The sequence below is a fragment of the Alligator mississippiensis genome, chromosome 5 (genome assembly GCF_030867095.1).
Source record: "Alligator mississippiensis isolate rAllMis1 chromosome 5, rAllMis1, whole genome shotgun sequence".
NCBI lineage: Eukaryota > Metazoa > Chordata > Crocodylia > Alligatoridae > Alligator > Alligator mississippiensis.
This window is the reverse complement of record NC_081828.1, coordinates 92,467,731-92,493,731: the sequence shown is the minus strand read 5'-3', so window position 1 is coordinate 92,493,731 and position 26,001 is coordinate 92,467,731. Positions and strand designations below refer to the sequence as shown.

At 44.2% G+C, this 26,001-nt stretch overlaps 1 protein-coding gene across 1 annotated transcript; it reads left to right on the top strand.

Moving 5' to 3' along the window:
* Nucleotides 1-21,359: 21,359 nt before the first annotated feature.
* LOC132250843 (uncharacterized) lies at nucleotides 21,360-25,684 on the top strand. The gene is given in 2 exon segments (XM_059728594.1): nucleotides 21,360-24,409; nucleotides 24,412-25,684. Coding segments are annotated over 2 exon segments (3,582 nt in total). The 5' UTR covers nucleotides 21,360-22,086; the 3' UTR covers nucleotides 25,671-25,684.
* Nucleotides 25,685-26,001: the final 317 nt, after the last annotated feature.

Genomic DNA, 26,001 nt, shown 5'->3' with positions numbered 1-26,001 from the left:
CTTGCTGAAGAATTAAATCCAGACTGGGCTGTGTTCCCCAACCTCCTACCCACTTCTGCCCAGTGGGCAGGGAAAACCTTACCACTAGGCATCAGAGAGTTTAGCTGAGAGGCAGCGAACAGATGAGAGAGAGGAGTTGGATCTGGGACTCCAAATACTTGCCTGCTCCTTGAGACACAGTATCAGGCCCGGGATCCTGTCTGACCATGCTCCTCCTCAAGATAAAGACCCAGGGAAATAACATATTGCAATTACAACAGCAGTAGCCATGAAGATGAAAAGTGATGAAGGCAGTTTAAGTAGATGTGAATACTTTAACAGCAAGAAAAGCCTCGTTGTTTCACTCCTTAAAAGACTGTAGTTGGAAGATGCATGTGGTTATTTTCAACATCGTCAGGCACAATCCAGAGCTCACTACAATCAATGAAAGCACTGCCATTGATTGTAACCAGGTTTTAGACAGAAGATTAGCTATGCCTGAGCCATATCTACATCCAAACTAGGCTCATGTGTATGAATCTGTAGTACAGTTCCATACAGAAGAATTACTCTGTGAAACCACCTGGCCAGAGACTTGATTCTCAAGCAATGAAATTATTTGGAAAAGGGTCTTTCTGCAATCTTCCTTAATGAAGCCATGCATATGCACATTAATACAATTATTTGGTATTAGAATAGCAAAAAGGAGGAAAGGTGGAAGATGTCAGATAGTTAACTTGACCTTTGTTTTTTTTTTGTTCCACCTCTATGATGAAAGGATCCAACTATATTTAAAACTGAGTTCCATCTGCAGAACTCAAGGTAATCAAAAGGGGAGAGAAAAATGTCCCTGAAATTTTCTGCATCAACTATTTTTTCTACTCCACCCCTCCATAAAGGCATGAACGACTGGTGCCTCCCAAGATGGGGAGCACAATTTGTGGGCAGTAGTGTTGGCAGCGGGGTAGCAAGCGGCAATCACCCTCAGAATCCAGTGGCGGTGATGGTGGCAGCAGGAGGGGGTTGCAAGCAGCAATCGGAAACCGCCTGCAGAAGCCAGCGGCAGCGAGCGGCAACCACCTGCAGAAGCCTTTGGCGGTGGTGAGCAGTGACTGCCTGCAGAAGTTGGCAGGTGGTGGCAGGGAGGGGGCGTGGCGAGTGGCGACTGCCCGTACAAGCCGGCAGCAGCGGCTAATCTCAGGAGGGGCACATGCCCCCCCCTACACATCACCCATACATAAAGAGATCCCTTCTTGCCTTCTCCCTTACACATATTTGAAGTTTCAGTCACTTACGCGTACATGTGCCTTTTTTAAAAAAGTATAGATCTTCCAATATATGAACAGAAACATTCGAACTCTTCTGTCTACAGATAATCTGGAAGCACAGAGGAAACCCTCCCCATGTGACTTTGGGCAAATCACTTAGGACTATATCAGGAAAGTACTGGCTCTTAGAGATCACACATATCTCTCCACATGCATTGTAAAGGGAGCCTTGACAATGAACTCTTAACTGTGGATACATTTGGAGACCAGGGCACCATGTCCTGTAGAGTAGTAATACTTAATTCTTTTGTGCATTTGACCCTCAGCCTCTTTTTGTGGGTTAGACCCCTTATGTAAACTTTTACTGCCCTGCTTCACAAGGGCCAGGTACAAACGCTACACTTACACCAGCTTAAGTGCTCGGAAACCAGTCTCCACTCATAACTGTATAGAAGTTTAGTGCACGTTGGCAAGTTTAAAAATGGTGGAGCCCAGTCTAAGATAGACCTGGATGGATATAGTATCAGACTTAAGTGATTTAGGTTAGACCAATCTATCGAACTTCTGTACTATTTCCTAGCAACTCAAGTTAGGTTGCAGTTTGCCAGCGCACAGTTGCTTTTGTGTCCCCTGCTCCTCCCTCTCTCATGAAAGCCTGCTGGAACTCAGCTTGCTCTCAGCTACTCTGGCTGAGCATGCAGCCTGCCCCACCCCCAGGCTGTCACAGAGCCAGGGCAGCAAAGTATCTGCCCCCAGTCCCACCTTCTGCCTGCACTTGTCAGCCCAGTCTGGGCAGCGGAGGGCAGGGGAGTGGTGGCCCCCAACATGCCCCCCTCCAGCTGAATCAGGTTGTGCGGGGGGAGGGCTGGGGCCAGGGCTGCGTGGCATGGGCCTCTGCTCCCCCCTACTACTGCCCAGCCTAGCTAACTGGCACAGGCAGGACATGGGACTGGTAGCTGTGTAGCTGTCAGCTGGACCAAACAGTGGGGGTGAAGGAGAGGGGAATTGGAGGCCTCCACCACATGGGCCTCCCTCAGCTGTGCTGGCTTAGGTCTGGGGAGGCTAGGGCCAAGGCAGGGTCCTCTGCTGTCCCTTCCTGCCACAACAGACAGCTGGCCACTGTTGAGCTTTTTGAATGTTTGTACTTAGCCAAGGTGTGGTAAAGAGAGACCTGATTCAGAGTCATGAAAGATTCTGAGCTACACAGGTACTAACGTAATGAGGGCATGCAAGTAGCATAGATAGGCTATAATTTGTTCATAATAAAAATGATTTCATTATGAATACTGGGCATATTTGGAAGGACTTTACCACATGACTGGACAGTTCCATTGCTGGAGGAGTGTGTGGTTGTGAATAGTCAGACTAAGTTTTCTTGGTTGTTCACATTAAATGGGCACATGGTAATGCTCTCCCAGTTTTAGAGATCAGTCTATTCATATCCAGTTACTAGTATTAATACTGCCTGCTTCTAGGTTTCAGATTATAAATGCACAAAATCCGTCACTTCATTACAGAATAAACAAAAGTACTGATGAATCACAGGGTAAAGGAGGAAGATGTAATTAGAGAACCCGTTTGTTCATCTGTGCCTAAGACTATATAACACATTTGTGCCAGGCACACAGGCTCATGGCTACCTGCACCTCAGCAGGTATAAATTGGCAGAAGCTCATTAGAGCCATCCTACTTAATGCTAGCTGAAGATCTTCCCATCAGTTGTTAATTATCCTCTATGATCCAAATTATTTGTTTCACTCCAAGGGTATAAAGCATCCAGAAAGCCAACTTAACTTGCTATCTGGGGATTCCCTCCCACAAGAGGAATCCTGGCCAAAGTACAACTAGCACAGCTAATCTTGACTCTATTTCCTGACTGGTATGAAAGCATTCCTCAGAAAGCGAGAGGCCATGGCTAGCCAGCCAGTCCCCATATTCTCTGACAGCTAGAGTATCCTTCTGGGCCACAGTTAGGCATAGAGATGCTGACTACACAGTAGCCCAATACTACTGCTCAGAAGCGTTGCATGGCAAAAACCATGATGCAACACTACTGCACAGTAGTTTTAGGCTACTGGCTACCACAGTAGCATCACAAAAAAAGGTGTTCACCAGTGCTACTGTGCAGTAACTCAGGTTACTGCACATTTATTTAGTACTTGTTTATATAGGTACTAGATAAATGTGCAATAATGGTTGCACAGTAGCATCTTGTGTAGACATGGTTACTGGGGACCAAATTACCTCCCAGATGTTACCAGGACTGGACAGAATGGCACAGTTCAACCAGAGAACGTAGGCCCTGAGTCTCAACTCCTCTGTCAGTTGTGCTGGATGCACTTTGATGTAGCAGCAAATATGGTGCAGCCCTCATCTTTTATTGCTGTTACCATTTGTGGCATGTTGCAATCATTTCAAAATTGTGCTGCATCACAAAGATTTGGTTTTGTTCTTTCATGAGATTTTCATTCTGGCTCAGATTACACGAACAGAAACACATGACAGTGAATTTTTCCCGTAATCTAGTGCTGGCTTCTACATACCAGCTTCCTCAAACTGCCTCCCATTGAGGAACACCTTGGCAAGCACTGGGATAGCATTGTGGATGGAATGAGATAAGCCTCTGGCTAGAGTACAGTGGGAAAGAATAGAAAGGCAAGAGTTGGGTTTGGCTAAACGAGTGTTTTTTCTCAATCTTCTCTCTGCACCTTGGCTGAGATATCTCTCAGATCATGCTTCCTAGTGAGATTTTTCATTACTTCCTTCTTTCAGACAGTCCTGAAATATTGCTAAAAATTACTTTCCTACCATATCTACTTCCCATTCCAGCCTAAAGCAGTGCATAGGAGCAGGTTCAGTCTAAGCAGGTCTCAAAACCACCTAATCTCTTATAAAACATCTGCACAATGCTGTGCTTTGTCCTCCCCTTTTCTGGAGTTTTGATGAATTGGGGAAAATGTCAGTGCTTATTTTAAGAAAATGTGGATTTCCGTAGCTTTGTTCCCTGTGCAGACAGCACTGGAAATTTAAATGAATCTTAGTTTAATTCATTCTTGCCAAGAAGGATAAAGGTGCTTTAAATTTATTATTAGTTAGTAGTAGTACTATAAATGAATAATATACCTGCTATTTATTTTGATTTATAACGTTATAGTCTATATTGTATCTATATTATGTCAATGAATGGACATTTTTGTAAGTTCCAGCATTGTAGTTCAGTTCAACTGTAGTCAAAAGTCTGGATATCTTCAGATGTATATTGGAGTAAATCCTCCTGACCTGAACAAGACCTGTGATCCAATTCTGGTCCTTTCAACATCTGGCAAATTAATGTAGGTCTGGACAGGAAACCCAGATCCATTTTGCTAAACCCCAAACTTCAGATCTGGATCCTGATGTGGATCCAAATTCTGTGGTCTGGATTCTGACCTCAGTGATCTCAGCATGCGTTCAGAAATGAGGCACTCCAGATTTACCCTTTGAGTAGCTGAGGTTAGAATATTCCTCTGTGGTTCAGGTCTCCCTGTATAAATGGAATGAATTATAATAATTACTATAACACCACAGCGTTTTGGGGTACAAAAGTGAAAGTACCCTTATAGTTAGAGTTACCATGTTATTTTTAAGGAAATCCAGGACACTGCCACCCGCCTTGGCTGATCCTCTCCCCAGGCAGCAGGAGGGGATGCCCAGCCCAACGCCTAACCAGTGGTGCTGAGGAGGAGCCAGACCAGGTAGTATAGGCATGGTGGCACCAACCCAGGCCTTTTGTTTCTATTTTCACCAACCAGCTGGGATGCCAGGACAGTCTATGAAATCCAGGACAATCCCATCCAAACTGGGACATATGGTCACCTTGGTCATAGCTTATGAATTGGATTAGTTCAGTGAGGTTTCTCATGTTAATAAACAAAAGAACATACTCTGGTCTTACAGGGCTGCTTTTAACTTCACTAGACTCAAAAATATGACTAACTTGAAAAAACGTTTTTGCTTATGGTTTGGAAGGTCAGAATTCCCTCCAACACAGTTTTTCTTACATCAAATATTCATAGCAGAAATTGAAGACTTGATATGGTAACTTCTCATGTGTTACCCCCTACACAAACAAAACAGTTACATTTCAGAATGTTTACTGTAAAATAGAGAGGTTTCTGCCCTTAGCATCAGTGTATTGAAGTATGTCACTTCTACTAGACGCTGAATGGCATTTAGTGGTTCAAGGGGTCTCATACTGCTGCAGTGGAGGAAATTACTGTATTCCTTACTCAAAACATTCCTGTAAATTTAGATGTGAATATTGAACATAGTTAATCATACAAAGAGAGTTTGCTGAGAGGTAGGTGTACTCCTTACACCAGCCTATATCCTGTTGACAGCTGAAATGGCAGTAGGACATTTATTGGTTTCTAGTGGTTTAACTGACAATATCTTGGTCACACAACATGTGCTATAAATATCATACTTAGCAGTGCCTTGTTGTATGGTGGTATACCAAGCATTCAGATGGCTCAGAATGATGTTTCCCAATGGGAAATGTGGCCTTTGGCAATTACTTGTTCCTGTTTCCTTTTGAGGATGTTAAAGGAAGGTTTACAAAAGAAATCCCTGAATAAAAAGAAGCAAAAAAAAAAAAGAACTTTGACAGAAAACAGTATAGACCCTTGAATGATAAAGTGTAGGAAAACTGTGTGATGGGATACAGTGGCTGCATATTTTTACTTCTAAAGGGAAATTAATGCTTCCTCTTTCCACCCACAGAGTTGGTGGAAAAAACTATGAGGGCCGATTTCAGTTGTTTGGATACGAGCCCCTTTCCTGAGACTGACATTGTAGCCCAAAATCTGCCTTTAGAATCACAGTAGGCCCCATCTTGTTTCCATTACAATCCGTAAGCACTTTACCAGTGGTTTCAATACAAACAGGATCAAGCCCCAAATGGGCAGGTTCTAATATCATAGAGTTCCAGAGGTAGGTGAAAAACTTTGGACTTCTCTTTATCTGGAACAGGAGCATTTATTAAAAAGATGGGGAGAAGCAGCCCTGGAGTACTATTCAGGGCCATGGTATAATGTCAAAGAAAACCAGAGGCCTGAAGAAAAACCAGGACGGTCGGGGATTTATCCGTTATACAGAATCAATACTCGCTGTTCTTCATTCTCATTTTATTATTTCCACATATATATTTGTCAACCTGGATTTTCTGTTCATCACCAATAGAGGTTTCTCAGCCTTTTGACCTTTACTTAATTAAAGCAAAACCTTTTTCTTATCTTGGGCTCATTTCCCACCCCTTTCCCATTGGCACTACTGAGCAAGACTTTTACATCAAGAAATAAGCAATTTAGGTCACCTGTGTTAGGGGTAGGGAATGAACATAAATATTTTATAGCTTCATCAGGAAGATTTTTAACCACTATGAAAAAGCTTGTACTACAATTCTCAAGTGAAGATGCAGGTGTAATGAAAGGAAGCAGTTAAATGCTGATCTCAGAATAAAACCTAAGACCACAAAAACATGTTTTAAAGACTCAGGATAGTAGTCACTGCTGAAGCAAACAGAAAATGTGTTGCCTGTGCAGATAAGAGAGCCTTAGGGTACCTTAGAAATTGTGACTCAGCACACTGGGTCTACTACTGTATTACAAGAAAGTGCTGACTCATTTACTACTTAGACATCAATGATGAAACTTACTGGAGTTCTATTTTATTCCCCAAAAAGCCAGCAGTGGTTCTCCATGTTGGGCTTGTTGGGCTACAGCAAGTGGATCCTGCCTTTTAAGTTGCAGGTGACTGTAGGAAAGTTTAAATGCAACATAAGGTTCTGCAAGTGGCATAAGCAAAAGGTAAGATTGAGAGTAGCTACTTTTGCTCCTGTTTATGCCTTTCCAGGCAATCTAACTGGCCTGTTCACAGTAAACAGCTAATCACAGATTAAAAGAGGAGGGATTCATATCAGAAGCTGATATTGCACCTGTGCAGCTCCACTGATTTCAGTGACGGGCTGCCCCAGCAAGTCCAGTTTTCTTTTAATACATATCCCCTGAACCAAGCACATGATTAACCTAGAGTAAAGATGGCTTATATTCCCAATTAATACAGTCACTAGAAATCAAGACAATGACAAGTAGGGTGTCACTAACATACAAACTAATGTCACCAGCTAAGAAATGTTGCATCTAGCCCATTGGGCTGATGAAACCCTACTAATCCTAATACACTTTAATGCTTCCCTACTGCCTTTCTGGACCTCAGTTCTACTATATCTGGGGTGTCAAACATATGGCCTGCAAGCTGGATCTTCCAAACTATTGGCATGGCGGCGGGAGTGGCCTGCTGCAGAATGGTGATTGGCGGCAGGAGAGTGAGTGAGGGATGATACATCCCCTGTCAACTTCTGGCCACTTTGCCAGCTGCCACTGCCACCTCCCCACCTCCCTGACCACCAACCCCTACTGCATGTCCCATGATGGAGATGGAGCTACCACCACCTACTGCCACCATCCAGAGGACTATGTGCTTTGAGTCAGAGCTGGAGCTGCCTCCACATGCTTGAGTCCAGAGCCAGAGCTGCCACCTCCATATGCTCTGGTCCAGAGCTGGACTTGCCACTATGGTAGCTTCCTCATGCCCCAGTCCAGATTGAGCCCAAGGCACAAGGTGAGTTTGACACGCCTGCTTGACTTATGAACAGTCACTTTACAAACTTTCAGTTGTTCAGGTTTGCTGACACACAGACCTTAAATAATACGTGATGTCTTGCTGAGACATAGGTGTGAGTTATAAAAACGCATAGGGTCATCACCTACTTTACCAACCAAGGACCTGACTGAACCAAGCATGATCCTATTCTGCCCTGCTCAAGGCATAAAAAACATTAATGCATCTACTTTTGTGACATACAATCATATTAGTCTTAAGGCTTCATCACAAAAAATGCACCAATTAGAAGGAAGACCCATCCATTTTTTATATCAGCTGTTTTTTTCAGGTACTGGAGAAGGGTGGGAAAGGATCTTGCTTAAGCACCTAACAGGTGGAAGAGGATCTGGCCCAGAGCATACTGTTTTCACCTGAATGCTGACCTCAACATTTTTAGGTGTGAACATAACATGGTGGAAACATTCAACTGCCCATAACCTAGTTCTTCCAGTCCCCACCTCCAATCTATGGTGTACAGGAATGGGATTGTAACCCTTTAAATAGTTCTGGAGCCCTATAATGGACCTGCCTGTCTCTGAATTTAGAAGTCTCCAAAAATGTTCCAGAGGAGCTGTAAACATGTAGATGGCCCCTTCTCTTTGCAGATGAGGAAATGGTTATTTGAAACCGGTTGCATTCAGATAGGATTTTTCCAAGACTGCCCCCAGCAATGAAGTGTAATAATACTTCAGAGAGAAAGATAACAATTAGTATAAATCCAGTTTTACCTGAAACAGAGGGTGAAGTGACTCACTAAGTTTCTCTGTGCTGTTGGGTATCGCAGCCTGAATTAGGATGGTGACCAGTCCTTTCCCTTCAGTGCTGTTGACAACAAAGACAAATCTTCCGTTAAAATCTTTCTCATTTGCAATACCTTGCTTTCCAGTAACTCACTGGGAGCCAAGGGTGAGTGAGCAGCACTGTGGAGGTGTGTGAGCAACCTTTGCTGAGACAATCCTGCGATCCTTCGCCTCTCAACCTTATGGCTGGGGTCAAGATAGCGCAGTTCTAAGTTATCTCCTGTTTCTCCCAGAAGGCATTTTTCAGTAACTGAGGATCAGAACCAGACCATAAGCAAGAGTGCAGACAAAAGCACATTACAATGAGTTAAAAGGGAGTAAGGATCTGCCATTCATCAGCTGCTTTGTGGTAACTGTCCTTGTGCCTGCTCTTATCCTGCAGCAAATGAAAGCTCAACCATCTTGAGAGAGTCCAGAGAAGAGCCACGCACATGATCAGAGGTCAGGGAAGCAGACCCTACAATGACAGGCTGAGAGCCCTGGGGCTCTTTAGCCTGGAAAAGCGCAGGCTCAGGGGTGATCTGATGGCCACCTATAAGTTTATCAGGGGTGACCACCAGTATCTGGGGGAACGTTTGTTCACCAGAGCGCCCCAAGGGATGACGACTAGGTCGAACGGTTATAAACTACTACAAGACCGTTTCAGGCTGGACATAAGGAAGAATTTCTTTACTGTCTGAGCCCCCAAGGTCTGGAACAGCCTGCCACCAGATGTGGTTCAAGTGCCTACATTGAACACCTTCAAGAGCAAACTGGATGCTTATCTTGCTGGGATCCTGTGACCCCAGCTGACTTCCTGCCCTTTGGGCAGGGGGCTGGACTCGATGATCTTCCAAGGTCCCTTCCAGCCCTAATGTCTATGAAATCTATGAAATTTATGAAATCTTTCACTGAGAGCTAAGCTACTTCAGTTTAGCTGTCACTTGCCAAGGCATAATAGTGGGCACACAGTTATGGTGAAGCAGCTAATGCATGGTAAATCCACTCCCACCTTTCAACTTGCTCTAATGTGTCTGTTTGCCCATGTCCTGAGTTGCTTTCCCACATCCATGCCATTGACACATCTGCAGCCAGTAGCTCCATGGGGAAGAGAACAATGGGATGACTTGTCCAACATTCACCAGTGGGAGGATTCTTCCCTTCCATGGAGGCGGAATCATCAGCTAACCCTTAGGGCCTGCTGTACATCTATTCTGTGCCATCATAGCAGACCAAAGCAGACTCAGCAACCTCAGAGATGAAGTTGGGTAGTACAGGTGAGAAAGGATAGGCTTTAAAAGTGAACATCACTCTTGCTGTAGAGCTGCAAGTTGCCTTTAGAAGATTCACAAATTCACAAGAGTTTATGGCTGGAAGATGCTATATGGCTGTATGGGCATGTCAGCAAAGTGGCAGCCCTTGTTGAAACAGCCAGCAGACAGCATATGCAGTGGACCCAGACAGCACATGCAGTGGACAGTATTCACATGGAGTTCTCCTAGGTGTACCATAGCCTAGCAGAGTCTGCAGTTCTGAATTAGGCATGAAGGGTTCCTTCATGCAATGTAGGGAGAAAGCAAGCTGCCTGTGAAAGGGATTCATGCAAGCTAGTGAGCCATCCAAGTACTTCAATAGGAAACACCAAGCAGGGGGGCAGAAGTGTTGTAGAAGACAGCTGGATGCCTAACTTTAGATGTGGCACCTTCATAGCCACCAAAGCAAGGAGTTGGAGCACAGGCTGGAACCCAAGTCTTCCCAGTGTCTTCCCAATTGGGCATAGGAAGCATCTGATCTGTTCATGTTGCACAGGACATTTGACATATGCTAAGTGCACACAAAACATGAGTAACTACTCATTCAAGCAGTAAAACACATTCTTTTTTGGGTAAAGAGTATCTCCAGATCATATGAAAGAACACGTTCTGCTGTTGTTGGCCTGCTTAGTGGACTTGCTCCCCACCCAGACTCAGATCAGACCCAGGATTCATGAGATGGGGACAGTTTGGATGAAACTTGCACTGAGGAGGCTGACATGGACAACCTAACACCAGCCACTGGTAAGTTTCAAGAACTGTGGGGGAAAGTGGGGGAAGGCATAGGGCTTGGGGGTGACTTAGAGCTCTTGGGAGAGGGTTGTGGCTCAGGGAAGTGCCTAGGTGTGGAAGTGGCAATCAGTACAGATTGTCCCCCACCCCTGCAGTTTACCAGAAGGGAGGGGGCACTGTGTTCTGCACAGTGCAGAGAAGGTGAGAATTAGCTGCACACCTGTGCTTGGGCCACAGCAATTGCACATGAGCCAGAACAGCTATGGTTACTAGTGCCCCCTCACCCTTCTTCCTCCCCTCCTCCTCCTCGCTCCTCCCCCCTGGCTGGCCTGCTGCCTTTGTGTTCCTGAGGCATCGTGCCATGCCACTTCCCTTCCCTACCAGACTGCGCCCCATGCTAAATGTTAACTGGTAATGCATTCCTGGTATAAATATGCTTATCGTTTAAACATTTAAACTTTTACATCCCTAGTCCAGAGTAGAAGGCAAGGAGGCTTCTCCAGGGAGTAGTGAAGCTGCCAGCAGTAGCTTCCAAAAAGTGGAGAATCTCCATGCACAGGGGAAATTCTCTGAGGAGTATCTCTAGCTGGTGAAGGTTTCATCTGTGCTTCATAAAGACCTAAAGTGGATTTTAGCAGACTAGGGGACCTGGCCCGATGTGGACTGAGAGGAAGGTAATAGCAGTGCAAACCGTACTCTGCACTGAGGGTTTGAATCTATAGTGTGCATTTTGCTATTGAATTTAACTTTAACTCCTACGTTGTGTACTCCTGATATAAGGCATGTCATTCTTGCCTGTATAAGTACCTCACAAAGAGATTCCAGAATAAGAGTAGCATTCCTGGAGTTACCTTGTTGGCTGGCATCAAACTCTGCCATAAACTTCATCTTATCATTTCTGCAAAAAGAGCCTCTTTTCAAATCAAGGTACAGTTTTAAGGCCTTAAACTGGGTTCCTCACAAGTCAGAATGACCAACAGACCTCCAGAGCTGGATATCCAGAGAGAGTCTACTGCCTTGCCCTTTGGGCATAGGGCATGGAGGGAATGCAGAAGTATATTGCATTTGCACTCTGGTGAACATCTGCATCTGTTTCATATTCTTTAGTTTATCTGTTCCTTCTTCTTAGCTACTGACTCAAACCAAAAAAGCGATTGAGTTCAAAGAGAGAGGTTCTATCATACTCTGCATATGGGACTGGTAGCCAGGCATTTTTTAGTTTCAGTTCAGGCTGTGATACTCACTCCCTCTCAGCCCTTTGACAAAGCACTTACACCATCTGCCTCAGGTTCCCTACCTGTAAAACGGAGTTTATACTCATAAAGGTCTCTCTCCAAAGGTTTTTAGCAATTAATTAAGGCCAGGTCCCAGATCACTGAAGTCAATGGCAAAACACCTTTTTTTTTCTTCAATGGGAGCCTATTTTGACTTAGACACCAGATCTTCTGGCATAGCTAAATTGGTTAGGAGTGTGATAAAATCACAGCACTAACCCACATAAGTATGCCATGTAGATGAATTTATACCAATCAATGAGGCCTTTAGCCATTAATAGTCCCATAACTGGGGAAGGGAGACTTTTAAATATACCAGCATTAAAATCCTTTAGTCAACATAATCCTGTGCCTTATGCACTGGATTTTTATAAAGAAATCTGTTGGGATGAAATATAGTTGGTCATAATTTTTTTTAGAGGTCTAGAAGGATTTTTCACTGTTGAAATATGCATTTATATGAGAAATACCCAGTTGTGAATAATTTGGCTGGGTTTATAAGACAAGAACTTGAAAAACAAAATTTTTTCAGCCTTTGGCTGGTTTTTGATGTAAACCTGAAAAAAAATCCTGCTATCTTCAAAAATATTTTTGCTAGGAGAAACAAAATTTCCCAGAAAGCTCCAGTGTTCAACATTACTAAGATAGTGTGTTAATTACTATTTCATTACTACAGTAGTATATGACATTCAAGAGATACTCTAAAATTATGTGGAACTTAAGTAAGATGAAGTGCAAGTAGACATTTCTTTCTAGAGATAATAACAAAAGTTTCACTCATGATTCGCTAAGGCTAGGGACAGAAATCACACATAAAGCGGTATAAGTGATTGGAAACTGGTTCAAATCTGTAACACAACAGAGGTTCAGTACACATAAACTGCTTTCAAAATTGCTGAAACTGATTTAAGATACACCTGGATGGATGTAATATCAGACTTAACTGATTTAGGTTTAATCGGTTTATTGAATTTCTGTCCCAGATCCCCTCCAGATTAAAGTTAAATTACAGTCCCTCAGCACCCCAGGATGCCTTGCACCTCACCTGCAAACCCTCCCCTCCTGCAGGGTGGGGGCTAACCTTGACCCATGCTATCTGCTCCAGCCAAGCAGGGAGGCATGCTCTAGTGCCTCCCAGCTTCTGGCCTGAGCCACTACAGGCATGCAGATGCATTTCCAGAATCAGAAGTGACTGTCTGTTCACTTGTTTATTGGTTCAATCTACAGTTTAGACTAAACTCCAAAGATTGAATTGATTCAGCCTTGCACATTTTTGACTGTCTGTACTTAGCCTATTAGTTCACTACTGTCTACCAGGTTTTAAAAGCAGGCAGGGTATCCATCCTGAAGATGTTGATGCCTAGCAAGAGAAAATGTCTTTTCTAAGGTGGAATCTGAAAGTGGTTCATGGCCAAAGGAGTGGAACATTCTTTTCTCCCACTTGCTGCCAACCCATATAATGTGAGTGGAGGCTGTGATCTTTACTAGAAATAAGCAAGGCATTTTATCCCTGCACAGTGGGAGTTGCTGAAACCAAGAAGGAAAGGGAAAGGGGTATGTGCAAACAAGGCTGGGGGATCCTACAGTTGGGAGGCTTCTGGAAAGAGTGGGTCAGATTTCACAGTCACACCAAGCTAGGCAGATAGTGGGTATGAGAGGGAGGGAGTTAATACAGAAATGGCTGGGGCCCGGGGTGTGGGAAAGGAGCAGGGTGCTCACATAAGAAGGGGGAGAAAAATAAGGTAAAGAGAGAAACATTTGAGAGGAAAGTGTGAATATGCTTGAAGTTTTCCTTTGTGGGCTAGCAGTATAAGCATTGGGACTGCCCCCTCACTAACTGTGCAGGGTGGAATAATCTATTTCAATGGATGTATGTAATGGAGATGGCACTGTAGAGGACAGCAGCAGCCTAAAGAAGGCAAGGATATAGTCATCCAGCTGTCACCACCATCACCCTTAGTTATAGCGGTGATAAGAAATGGGATTTTCCATGAAAAGGTTCCGAAAGAAATGAACATTTTGGAAGAAGTCACTGACTTTTTTTGAGAAACAACACTAAAAATGTTTGTTTTGGGTTTTTTGTCAGAAAAATAGAAACTGCAAACTTCTTCATGTGCAAGCCGTCTTTCTGAACAAATGATGTTTTCCAACAGGGAAAGTTTTTAAATGAAAAACCTGATAATTTATTCCAGTTTGAAACAGGGATAATACCGAAGCTTGGGTGGTTTTGTTTTTTAGGTACCATATGAACATATAGGAGACAGTTATGAACTTAAATAAACAAGAAAGGCAAAAGCCATGCCAGCACTGGAAAATGAGTAGCATTTGATTACATGTTAACATGCCTGTTGTGAATACCCATATAAATACCCATAGTGAAATCATGACTTCAGTGGAAATCATTGACTTGAGGAAGGGGGAGACAGGATTTTTTGCCTACTATAGCCAAAGGCATGATGTCTTAAGGTTAAACATGACCAGTAGTAAATAATGCTTTAAAGTATTTTCTATATTGGGTGCTACATGGTGTTTAACACATTTTAGAATATTGTTCATTTTCTCAGGGTAGACAAGACCAAAGGTTAAGGAAAATGAAGTAGTATTTCTTTCATTTCATGGATAGGCACTTAGTAGGTGCATGGTTTCCTGAAGGTCACACAGAAAAGCAGAGATTGGAATGAGAGACAGATTTCCTTAACTGATGGCCAAGGACCTAGACGTTCTCTCTTCCTGTTTGTATTTGAGGAGCGCCCTCACGCCCTTTTCAGGCTTGAGGCTGTATCACTGTGTGCCCCAGGGAAATGTAAATGAAAGGTGGTTCTTACCCAAAGAATCTCAGGTAGATTTCAAGGAGGTAAATTACGGAGTGTTTATATATATTATATTGCTACATTAATATAGTGGAAAAAACTCTATGAGATTCTTAGGAGAGTAAACCATGGAATTTGGGGTGGGGGGAAACAGTTTTATTTGGTTGCAATTTGCATGCTTTACTAGGCATTTATTTCATTAATTTCATTATTTCAAATGTATCCTATTTCCTGAATACAGTGTAATGTCCTCACTTTTCCTGTTACCCAAGGTCAGTTATTTGTAGTTTGCAGAACATATCTCTTGCATATCCATTGGTAATCATGGACAATTCGCCATTCTCCACTTGTTTTAACACATTTCACATCTTTTGTATTCTCAAGTAAAAAACATCATAATTCTCATGACTTTTAGAAACAGGATACAATTATATGGATGGTCCGGTGCCTACCCACCTACAGAAGAAGACTGGTAGGTGGATTTCCACCTCCATTACCCCATGACTTTTCTGATCTCTTCATGTGTATTTTTGCATCAGGCAAAACATTCGTCCAGTAAAGTCAACAAAATTCCTCTGAAGTCAGTGAAGTCAAATGGTGTGCCTGGGGGCTCTTCACTTGCAGGATGGAAGTGAGAGCACACTTAGTAAATTTGCAAGTTATACCAAACTGGTTGGGGTAGCAGACACTTAAGAGGACAGAATTAGGATTCAAAATGACCCTGATAAACTAGAAAAATTGTCTGAAATAAATCTGATGAAATGTAATAAGGACAAGTGCAAAGTACTGCCCTGAGAAGAAATAATCAAATGTACATGAGGAATGACTGGCTAAGCTGTGGTACTTTAGAAAGACCTGGCGACCACTGTGAATAAGAGTCAACAGTGTGCTCTTATTGCAAAAAAGAAAAGCTAATAGAATATGGAACTCTATTAAAAGGTGTAAACTGGGTGGTACCCAATGATATATTCCCCTCTCCAAATGAAGGGAATGTTAGCAGGGCAGGTGCGCTGAGGGGTGAAACTGCCTATGACACAGTTTCCCTCCTTCCCCTATAGAGCAGGGCCAGGACATATGTTAAGGCTTAACTATGTACAAATGTAATAAGATATAAAAATTATAGGTTTAACATATTTACACATAAGATATAGGAGCTAAAACAGCTTATATACAGGTCAATGCAAACACTATATACAGGTGAGGAATCAAAAAAGGGATCAAAGTAAGAATCTCATAGAAGTCATGCAAATCTTATACTTTAATGGAATGCTACTTTACAAAATATGAGGCACAGGGTTCACAAAATATGAGGCGCAGGGCCCAGGGGAAATAAAGAAGAAAAAACCCAATAAGCTATATTAAAACAATAGCAACACCCCACGAGAAGGAATGGCTCTGGATGAAAGGAAGGGAGTGGGGAGCCCCAGCTGCCCCTTTAACCAACTTAAATACCCCAACTGTTCATCACAGGGGGAAAGACCCTCCTCCCCGTGGGAATCTCTTTCCCAGGCAACTCACGACTCCTCCAAAGGCCCAGTGAGGCTGTCCTCATCTTCCAGAGCAAGGCGTATTTTCCCTCAGCAGGGGGCCTCAGCTGCTTTGGGGCTCTCCCGGCCTCCAGCTTGCTCAAGGCCCTGAGCACCACTCCATGCACCATTGGCCCTACCTTGTGCCATGGGTTGGAGACCTGAGCTGACTTGTGCAGCACCAGGGTCTTGGTCCACTTCTGGACCTTCCATGCACCAGCTGTGCACCACTCACCCTGCCTTGTGCAGGGGGTTGGAGACCTGAGCTGCCTTCTGCAGCTCCCAGGGTCTTGGTCCCTCCAGGATCTTCTGTGCACTGGCTGTGCACCAATGCTCGCCTCCTTATGGTGGGGTTGGGGAACACGGCCACTTGCTACTCCTGTCCAACAATCTGTCTTATGGCTCTTCAGGTCTACTGCTCCACCCCACTGGCCAGCTCTACCATCTCTTCTTCCTCCCTCTTCTTCATCCCTTGATGCAGCCACCCATGTGCTGGACACGCTGCCCTTTTATTCCCTCCAAAAGCTCCACCCCCAGATTGCAAATGGACCAACTGGAGAGAGGGGGGGTTAGTCCTCTCTCAGGTCCATCTCTTAGTTTCAGCCCTGGGTAGGGGCAGGACAAGCCTCTCCCTTGCCATCACCTGATTGGTGGGAACACCCCACCGATCACTTGGAGGCCTTAGAGCCAGCAAGCCGGGCTGCTGCCGGCAAGCCCACCACAAAGGAATGTTGTATGCAAGTCACAAAACTCCATACTGAACTTCAAGTAATATGTGGACAAATTGGAAAGAGCCCAGAGGAAAACAACAACATTATTAGAGGGCTAAGAAATATGATTTATGGAAAAAGGTGGAAGAATTGGGATTATTTGGTCTGGGGAAGAAAAAAATGAGTGTGCAGAGCAAGTTTTGGTAACAGTACTTAAATACCTGAACGGTGGTTAAAAAAAGGCTGCCAGTCACCCTCTGTCCACAGGAGGACAAGACAAGGGGTAACAGTCTTAAATTGCAGTAAGGGAGATCCAGTAAATATTAGCAGAACTTTCACTCTGAGAGTGATTAAACACTGGAAAAAAATACCTAGGGAGGTTACAGAATCTCAATCTTCGGGAGTTTCTAAGAGCAGGTTAGACAAACACTGAGTGAGATAGTTTAGACAGGGGTGACCCTGCCTTGAGCAAGAAATTAGACTACATGGCTTTCTGAGGTCCTTTCCAGTTTCATTTTTCTATGAGTTTCATCAGAAATTAATCTGACCCTGTATAATAGGCACAAACCCAACAATCTCCATGTGAGTCCTTTCTCCTCTGATGATCCAGAAACGAAGTTTCATATTATGTAGCATTCTGTGTTGTTCTTATGTTTTTTTTATCCCCTCTTTCCTTCCTGATTTTTCAAACAAGTGTCCATAACTAAGTTGTAGGCTGTTCTATAAAGCAGCTTTGTGTTAGATCTTCCCAAGTTTGCATCTGCCAGGTGCAAACTTTATCCTCATGACTGTGATCTGTTGAACAGTTTAAGTCAAAACACAATTTGGTATCCTACTGAATTTAAATACCATGGATCTATCAGATGTAAAGTAGATTGTGATTCAAGTACAGGACTTATGGAGTTTAGACTTTTTTTCAGAGTCATCACAGCTCATGGAAGACTCATGGTTTGCCTTTTGCCATTTTCAACTTGTTTATATAGTTCTGTTGGCTGATTTTTGCTTTAAACTTGCAGATTAAGCTTAGCCACATCTACTCTGCGATGTAATTAAGACAGACCCCATGTAGTGCAACAATGAAGAACAATTGATGACACTGCTTAGGTAGGCTGTGAGCCAGGCTACCAGATTTGAACATACCCATGTTCCTGATCTTTGAATTTAGCGCTCTTCAGGCCTATCACAAGGGGCACAGCAACAGCTAGTAATATAATAAGCCTGGGGGTAACAGGAAGGATACGTGTTATACTTTAGGCTAAATAACAACAGTCTGCACTCAGCTGGTAAAAAGCCTACTCCTGTGTGAATGCAAGGAGGAACCTATTAAGCTGACAAAAAGCTCTGCCTCTTGTAAACCACATTAGGGAAAGGAGAGCAGCAGAGCACAGAGATTCAGTGGAAGTCAACATTCCTCTGCTCTGCTTTTACCACTCAGAAGTGCTGTATACATTCATTGATCCTTCCCCCAGTGCCAGTATCTTAATGCAAGAGCAGTCAATTAGTTGTGAGAGGGGAGAGAGCAGGGACTAAATCACTTAACTTCCTAAGCACCTAGAAGACATGTGCATATTTTCTTCTGTAGCTGCTTCTGACACAAGGCTAGTTGACCAGCTGATCTTCTAATGTCCCGTGTACAGTTGGGTATTTAAATATTTAAAATATATAGAATGCTTTCGTAAGATGAGATTTATGAAACGGCAACTCACTTGTACTGCATTGTACTGTACTATAGTTATACAGCCTGGGAAACTCCCCTTGCTGTCCTCCCAGTGTATGCGATTGTTTGAGGAGAGCACATTTTTAATGCAAGTAGTGCTGCTGGCAGAGCATTTTTGGGCTCAGGAGAAGTTCTTAAATCAGGCTCCTTCCCTATCCAATGTCCACATACTCCATTCATGACACAAACAAATCCATCAGTCCAGGACACTAAGATACCTAGGCCTGGGATAAAATCTAGTAGTCCCCTGCAGTGGGGATTTCCAATTGTGTGGCAGGGCACTGTTGGTGCCTGCCACTTTAAGGGCTGAGACAAGCAGCCAGCAGGTGCTTGATTGCGGTGGCCATTTTAGCTGTCTGGCTGCCCATATAAACAGAGCAGTTTGCTGCTGGCAGGCCAGTTAGAAACACAGCTTGGCTGCATGCAGCATCCTGGAGGTGGGGGCAGATGCTTAAGGGGATGGTTTAGAGGCTCCTGGTCCTGGGTATGACCTAAAACTGTACCCTGCCGGGAGTGGGTGTCCTGTACTTCCAGAGAGACATGGAGGATGTGGGGAGGGTTCAGAGGAGGGCCACTTGCATGATTAGTGTTCTCTGTGAAAGACCCTACAAGGAGAGGTTGAGAGATCTGGATCTCTTCAGCCTATATAAAAGATGGCTGAGAGGTTGTAAGGTTCGACCTAGAAACTACTATGCAAAGCCTAAGCAAAAGTGAATGTTATGTGTCGAATGCCCATCTGCAATGATAAGGAGCAGACAATCTTAGATAGAGGAAGCTTGAAAACAAAAAAACAGAATCAGAGTTACTGGAACAAAGAGCTCATTATAATATTAAAATCACACCCCTAGGCGGGGAAGATATATGTTAATGAAACATATATGTATGTTAATGAGATACATAGCTAAAACACAGGTATAGAGACATGCTCAGTAAAGAACTCCTTGCGTCACTCCTTTATAACCAATTAGCAAACAAGGATGCTTATGAAGATTCAACCTCTTGTATATAAGGGTCTCAGTATTGAATATGGGTATGCTTGTCTTGTGAAATTATTCCGCTTGCATCTTTTATTGCTAGCAATAAATCCTTTTTATACTTTCACCCCTGGTATCTTTATTGGCCTTTGCATACCGGGCACGAACCCAGACTTGAGCTGGGGCTGAACAGTTTTTGGCACCCCAGATGGGACTGCCGTAGATAAGCTTTGCCCGGACTAACTGACAACCAGCTAATCTGCTTCTCCTTATCAAATGTCGAGCGCGCCCTGGGATTTCTTTTCCCAGTGAGACTTTTGTTTCAGGAGGAGCTGGATCGCTGAGGCGGCAGTAGCCTAACGGTGCAACGCCATAGAGTGAAAGTATCAGTAACAGGCACCTGGGTGAGCGGGTAGAAAGGGCATAAGGCCTACCGTCAGTACGTCTGCCTGGGATTATCTCTGTAAGTATTCTGTCTGGCCCGAGTCCAAGACCAGTGATTTTTTCCCCTGTGAGGACAAGGACTAAGAACAGATCCCTGGATCCCAGGTAAGTCGGACGGTCAGAACCGGGAAGGCAGCCCTGAAATGGGTACTATTAACAGTAAGGTTAGGAAATGTACCCCCCTCTCTTGTGTATTGGGACATTGGGCAGAGTTTGGTGAGGATCCTATGACTAAGAAGAAAGCTAAATTCTTCTGTGAAACTGCGTGGCCACGCTATCAGCTAGATGATTAAGAATATTGGCTTCGGGAGGGAAGTGTTAATTATAATACCATCTTACAATTGATTTTGTTCTGCCGGCAGAATGGTAAATGGGACGAATTGTTGTATGTGCAAGCGTTTATGTCTCTTTGTAGAGATAAAAAAGTTTTGGAGGAATGTGGATTGGGGGAGGGAGTTGGGATCTGTGAGATGGCTGTGGCTCGACCAACTGCAAATCCTGTCCTGGACTGTCGGGAGCCGGAGGCTCCCCCCCCCCTCTGCTGCCTTTACCTTATTCTCTTCCTCTTCCCCCTCCTCCTCCTCCTGATTCATCTGATTCCTCGTTGGCATCTGCTCTTCCTGCTTTTTCCCCCCCTGAGGCAGAAGTTGTAAATACTCCCCGACATAGGGATCTGGAACAGCGCCAACCATGGCCGTCAGGTGCTTGGCAATCTCCAAACTCCCCGACTTCTCCTGATATAAGCCCGGGAGGAGGGTGGAGAGTACAGTTAGGAGCAGACTCCGGGGTTAAGGGAAAACATCACAGGGAATCTGATCCTGGCCGTGGGAAGGGAAATGGGGTATTTCCCCTAAGAGAACAAGTGGTACCCAGGCCTCTCGAAGATGACGGTGAGCCAACCTACCGTTGAACCTTTGTGCACGTTCCTTTTAATACCTCAGATTTGTATAATTGGAAGAACAATAACCCCAGCTTGAGAGAGAATCCTGAAAAGGTACAGAACCAGTTTAAAACAATTTTCAAAACCCATAACCCAACTTGGGCAGATGTTCAGTCTCTTTTAGATATCCTGTTGACACCAGAGGAAAGGAGAATGGTAGTGAACAAAGCTTGTGAGTACGTGGAAAAGGAAATTACTGCAGGGAACCTGCAAGGAAATAGAGACGATCATGTCCCCATCCAGGAGCCAGATTGGAAACCAGACCAAGATATGACCTCCATCCGTGCCTATCGAAAATAGGATTGAGAGATGCTGTGAAAAAACCTCAAAATCTCAGTAAGGTGTATGAGATTCGACAGGAGGCTAATGAGTGCTTTTTTGGAAAGAATTTACAATACTTTCAGACAATACACTCGTGAGGATCCGGAGGATGCATCGAACGCTCGCATGGTAAATATGATCTTTATGGGTCAGAGTGCACCAGACATTAGAAAGAAGTTGCAGAAGGCAGACGGAGCAACAGGTATGCCTATTTCCCAACTAGTAGACATTGCTTACCAAGTATTTACTAACCGAGAAAGTGTTCAGGAAAAGAAACAGGACAAGAAAGAGGAGAGAAAGATGAAAATGCAGGCAGCCCTAGTGGCAGCTGCAATCACGAGAAAACCTAGAGATGAGGGATCCTGGAGACAGCCGCAGAGACGGGGTCCATTAGAGAAAGATCAATGTGCCTTTTGCAAACGAAAAGGACATTGGAAGCGGGAATGCCCTTATCGAAAAGTTGGGGAAGGTGAAAAGAAAAAAGAGGAGAGCAGTGGATTGTTCGCTTTTGGAAGGGATTCAGATTGAAGGGGACCGGAGGCCCGGGAGGGAAAGATAACCCAGATCCCAGTGTCCCCTGACGAGCCTCTGGTTAAAATGCAACTAGGGGACAGAGATGAATTGGTAGATTTTCTCATCGATACAGGTGCTGCCCATTCTGTCTTAACTCAAAAACTGAAACCTTTAAGTAAAAAGACTGTGCCGGTGGTAGGGGTTACAGGGAAGGCAGTAACACGACCCTTCCTACAGCCAATGACCTGTAATCTTGGGCAGGCCGAAGTTACCCATCAATTCTTGTACATGCCAAACTGCCCCGTTCCCCTTTTAGGGAGAGACCTCCTCTGTAAACTGCAAGCTACGTTGTCGTTCCAGGATGGGCAAATGTTTTTAACAGTGCCTCCTGAAAAGGGGTGGCATTTACAGGCTTGCCTTCTCGGCCTTCTCCAAGAGGAAAGTACACCGGATATTCCTCAACCCCTGCTCGATGCTGTTGTTCCATGGGTATGGGCAGGTCACCGACCCGGGAAGGCTAAAAATGCTGACCCTGTGAAGATTCAACTTTTTCCAGGGGCCCAGCCTCCATGTGTGAAACAATATCCAATGCGGATGGAAGCCAGGAAAGGACTGAAGCCATTAGTTGAACGGTTCCTGGAGTATGGCCTTCTCCGTGAATGTACATCAGCTTTTAACACACCCATCTTGCCTGTGAAGAAGCCTAAGAGTAATGAATATCATTTCGTCCAAGACTTGAGAGCTGTAAATAAAGTGGTTGTGAGTATATACCCGGCCGTGCCTAATCCGTACACCTTGCTATCTGCTTTGAACCCAGATCATAACTGGTTTACGGTTATTGATTTAAAAGATGCTTTCTTCTGTATACCGGTAGAGAAGGGATCTCAGGAAATATTTGCATTTGAATGGGAAGACCCAGATACTAGCATTAAGACTCAGTTGTGCTGGACTGTTTTACCCCAAGGATTTAAAAACAGCCCAACCCTATTCGGCAATGCATTAAGCAAGGATTTACACAGACTAAAATTGCCACTGTCCTGTGCTCTTTTGCAATATGTGGATGACTTGCTTTTAACAGCCACCACTGAAGCAAGCTGCCTGGAAGGAACAATTTGCCTCCTTAATTTTCTGGGTCAACAAGGATATCGGGTTTCCAGAAATAAAATGCAGCCCATATCCCAGAAAGTCACATATTTGGGATTTGAATTACAGCCTGGTCAGAGAGCCCTGTTGCCTGAAAGAAAAGACGCTATATGCCGGCTGGCACCCCCAATAACAAAGAAACAACTACGAGGATTTTTAGGTACAGTAGGTTTTTGCAGGATTTGGATTCCAAATTTTGGGGTTATTGCAAAACCTCTATATGAGGCAACACACGGAGATGAAAAGGTACTCGAATGGACTGAAGAGTGTGAGCAAGCATTCTGCCAGTTAAAGCAGGCTCTCATTGAAGCACCCGCCTTAGGACTACCGGACATGAGTAAGCCTTTTTCCCTTTTTGTGCATGACCGAGGTGGGGTAGCCGTGGGAGTCTTAACACAGAAATTGGGTAGCTGGCAACGACCAGTGGCATATTTTTCAAAATAATTAGACTTTGTGTCATGTGGATGGCCTGCTTGTCTCCGGGCTGTTGCTGCTACCTGTCTGCTAATACAAGAAGCTGAAAAATTAACCCTAGGCCATGAAATGATTGTATATGTTCCTCATGCAGTACTTACAGTCTTGGAACAGAAAGGAAGGAACTGGTTAACTCCGGGACGAATGGCTCGATATCAGGCCATCCTCCTAGATAAGCCTGAAATAAAATTGGCCATTTCTCGCAATGTAAATCCAGCAACACTGTTGCCATCTATGGGTGACACACCAGATCTTGTGCATGACTGTTTGCAAACATTGGAAACTGTTTATTCTTCAAGACCAGATTTGAGAGACAGACCTCTTGAAAAAGCTGACCTGGAGTTCTACACTGATGGCAGCTCGAGTATAGAGAATGGAATTCGAAAATCCGGATACGCTATCGTGACTACACAGAATGTGATAGAAGCAGGACCTTTAAACCCATCTGTTTCAGCTCAAAAGGCTGAACTCATTGCTATGACTCAGGCTTTGCAATTGGCAGCCAACAAAACTGTCAATATTTATACTGGCTCTAAATATGTTTTTCTTGTTTTACATGCTCACGGAGCGCTATGGAGAGAGCGAGGTCTACTTGATTCACAAGGAACAGGCATTAAGCATAGCAAGCAGATAAAAGCCCTCCTTAAGGCAGTCTGGGAACCAAAAGAGGTAGCGGTAATGCATTGCAAAGCTCCTCAAAAGAAAAATGATGATTCATCCACAAAAGGTAATCGATTTGCTGATCCTACAGCAAAGAAAGCAGCTAAAAACCTCAGACAGACTTGCTGCCCGAAGTAAGTAATCTGTTACCTCTCCTCCCAGACTTATACCAGCCTGTGACACCACAGTACGGGGAAAAAGACAAACTATTGATAAGAGAGTTTCAAGCAAAGAAGGGGGAGCACAGGTGGCTAGTAGCAAAGGATGGCCACATTATCATCCCAGCTGCCTGGGTTCATATGGTAGTGAAGAGAGCTCATCATGGCACCCACTATGGACCCAGGGCCCTGATAAGGTGGATCAGTCACTATGTAACTGGAGTGGGATTAAGAGAGACTGCCAAGAAGGTATCAGAGACATGTGAGGTCTGCCAGAGAAATAACCCAAAAGGAGGGAGAAAAGAAACTTCAGGACATCAGAGAATAGGCAATGGGCCAGGAGAAGAATGGCAGGTGGATTTTACTGAGTTACCCCGGCAACAGGGGATGAGATATCTCCTTGTCTTTGTGGACACTTTCTCTAATTGGGTTGAGTGCTTCCCATGTCGGACTGCCCAAGCCCGAGAGGTGGTCAAGGCACTCCTACGAGAAATCATACCTCGCTTCGGACTTCCAAAAGGAATAGGGTCAGACAATGGCCCACATTTCATTGCACAAATTACTCAAAAGGTTTCTGAGTTCCTGGGAATCAGCTGGCATTTACACACCCCTTGGAGACCCCAGTCCAGTGGAAAGGTGGAACGTATGAATCAGACCTTAAAAAGACACCTTGCAAAGATTTGCCAAGAAGCTCGACTCAAATGGCCAGAGGCCCTACCCTTGGCCCTGTTGCGAGTAAGGGTCGCACCATATTCTAAATTGGGATTAAGCCCATTTGAGATAATGTATGGTAATCCTTACCCTCTGAGTCTGCCCATGGGTACTGAACAACAGTTACATGTTTTAGGAGAGGGAATGATTAGAGAATATGTATGGTCTTTGGTTTCTGTTTTGTCTTCCATCCATCAGCAGGTACGGGACGTGCTGCAGACACAGAACCAGTCTCCTGCCCCGGAAAATCGATTATTACCTGGAAGTTACGCTCTTGTGAAAGATTGGAACGAGGAACCACTTCGAGCCAGATGGAAGGGCCCATATAGGGTACTTTTAACGACCCCGACGGCAGCAAAGCTTGAAGGAATCAAGACTTGGATACATTCCAGTCGCCTAAAGCAGGTGGCTGAACCAGAACAAGAAGAAACTCCTGCAAACTCCGGGACCGGAGGCAGAGAACAGTGGAAGGTGGAGCCAATAAGGGACTTAAAATTCCTATTCAAAAGAAAGGAACTTTGAATAATTTGTCAATCTTTGATCAAGTTTTACAAGCCTTATTATGAAATTGTTCAAGGTTTTAGTGTGGGGCACCCTGATCTGTCCACTCCTACTTATAGGAGGGGAAAATCTTTTACCACAAGAATATGACCCTCAGGAAAATGTCTGGATTTATCTGGCCCGGGAAATATTAAATAGAACAGACTTCTGCTTGGCAGGAGGGATCAATGCTCATCTGGTTTTTACCTCATGCTTAATTGCAGTACCTACCCCTTTGAAAATTTTACAGAATTATACTATGCTGAAAGATGTAGAGAAGGAAAATACATATCAGGATATATATAAGTGGGGG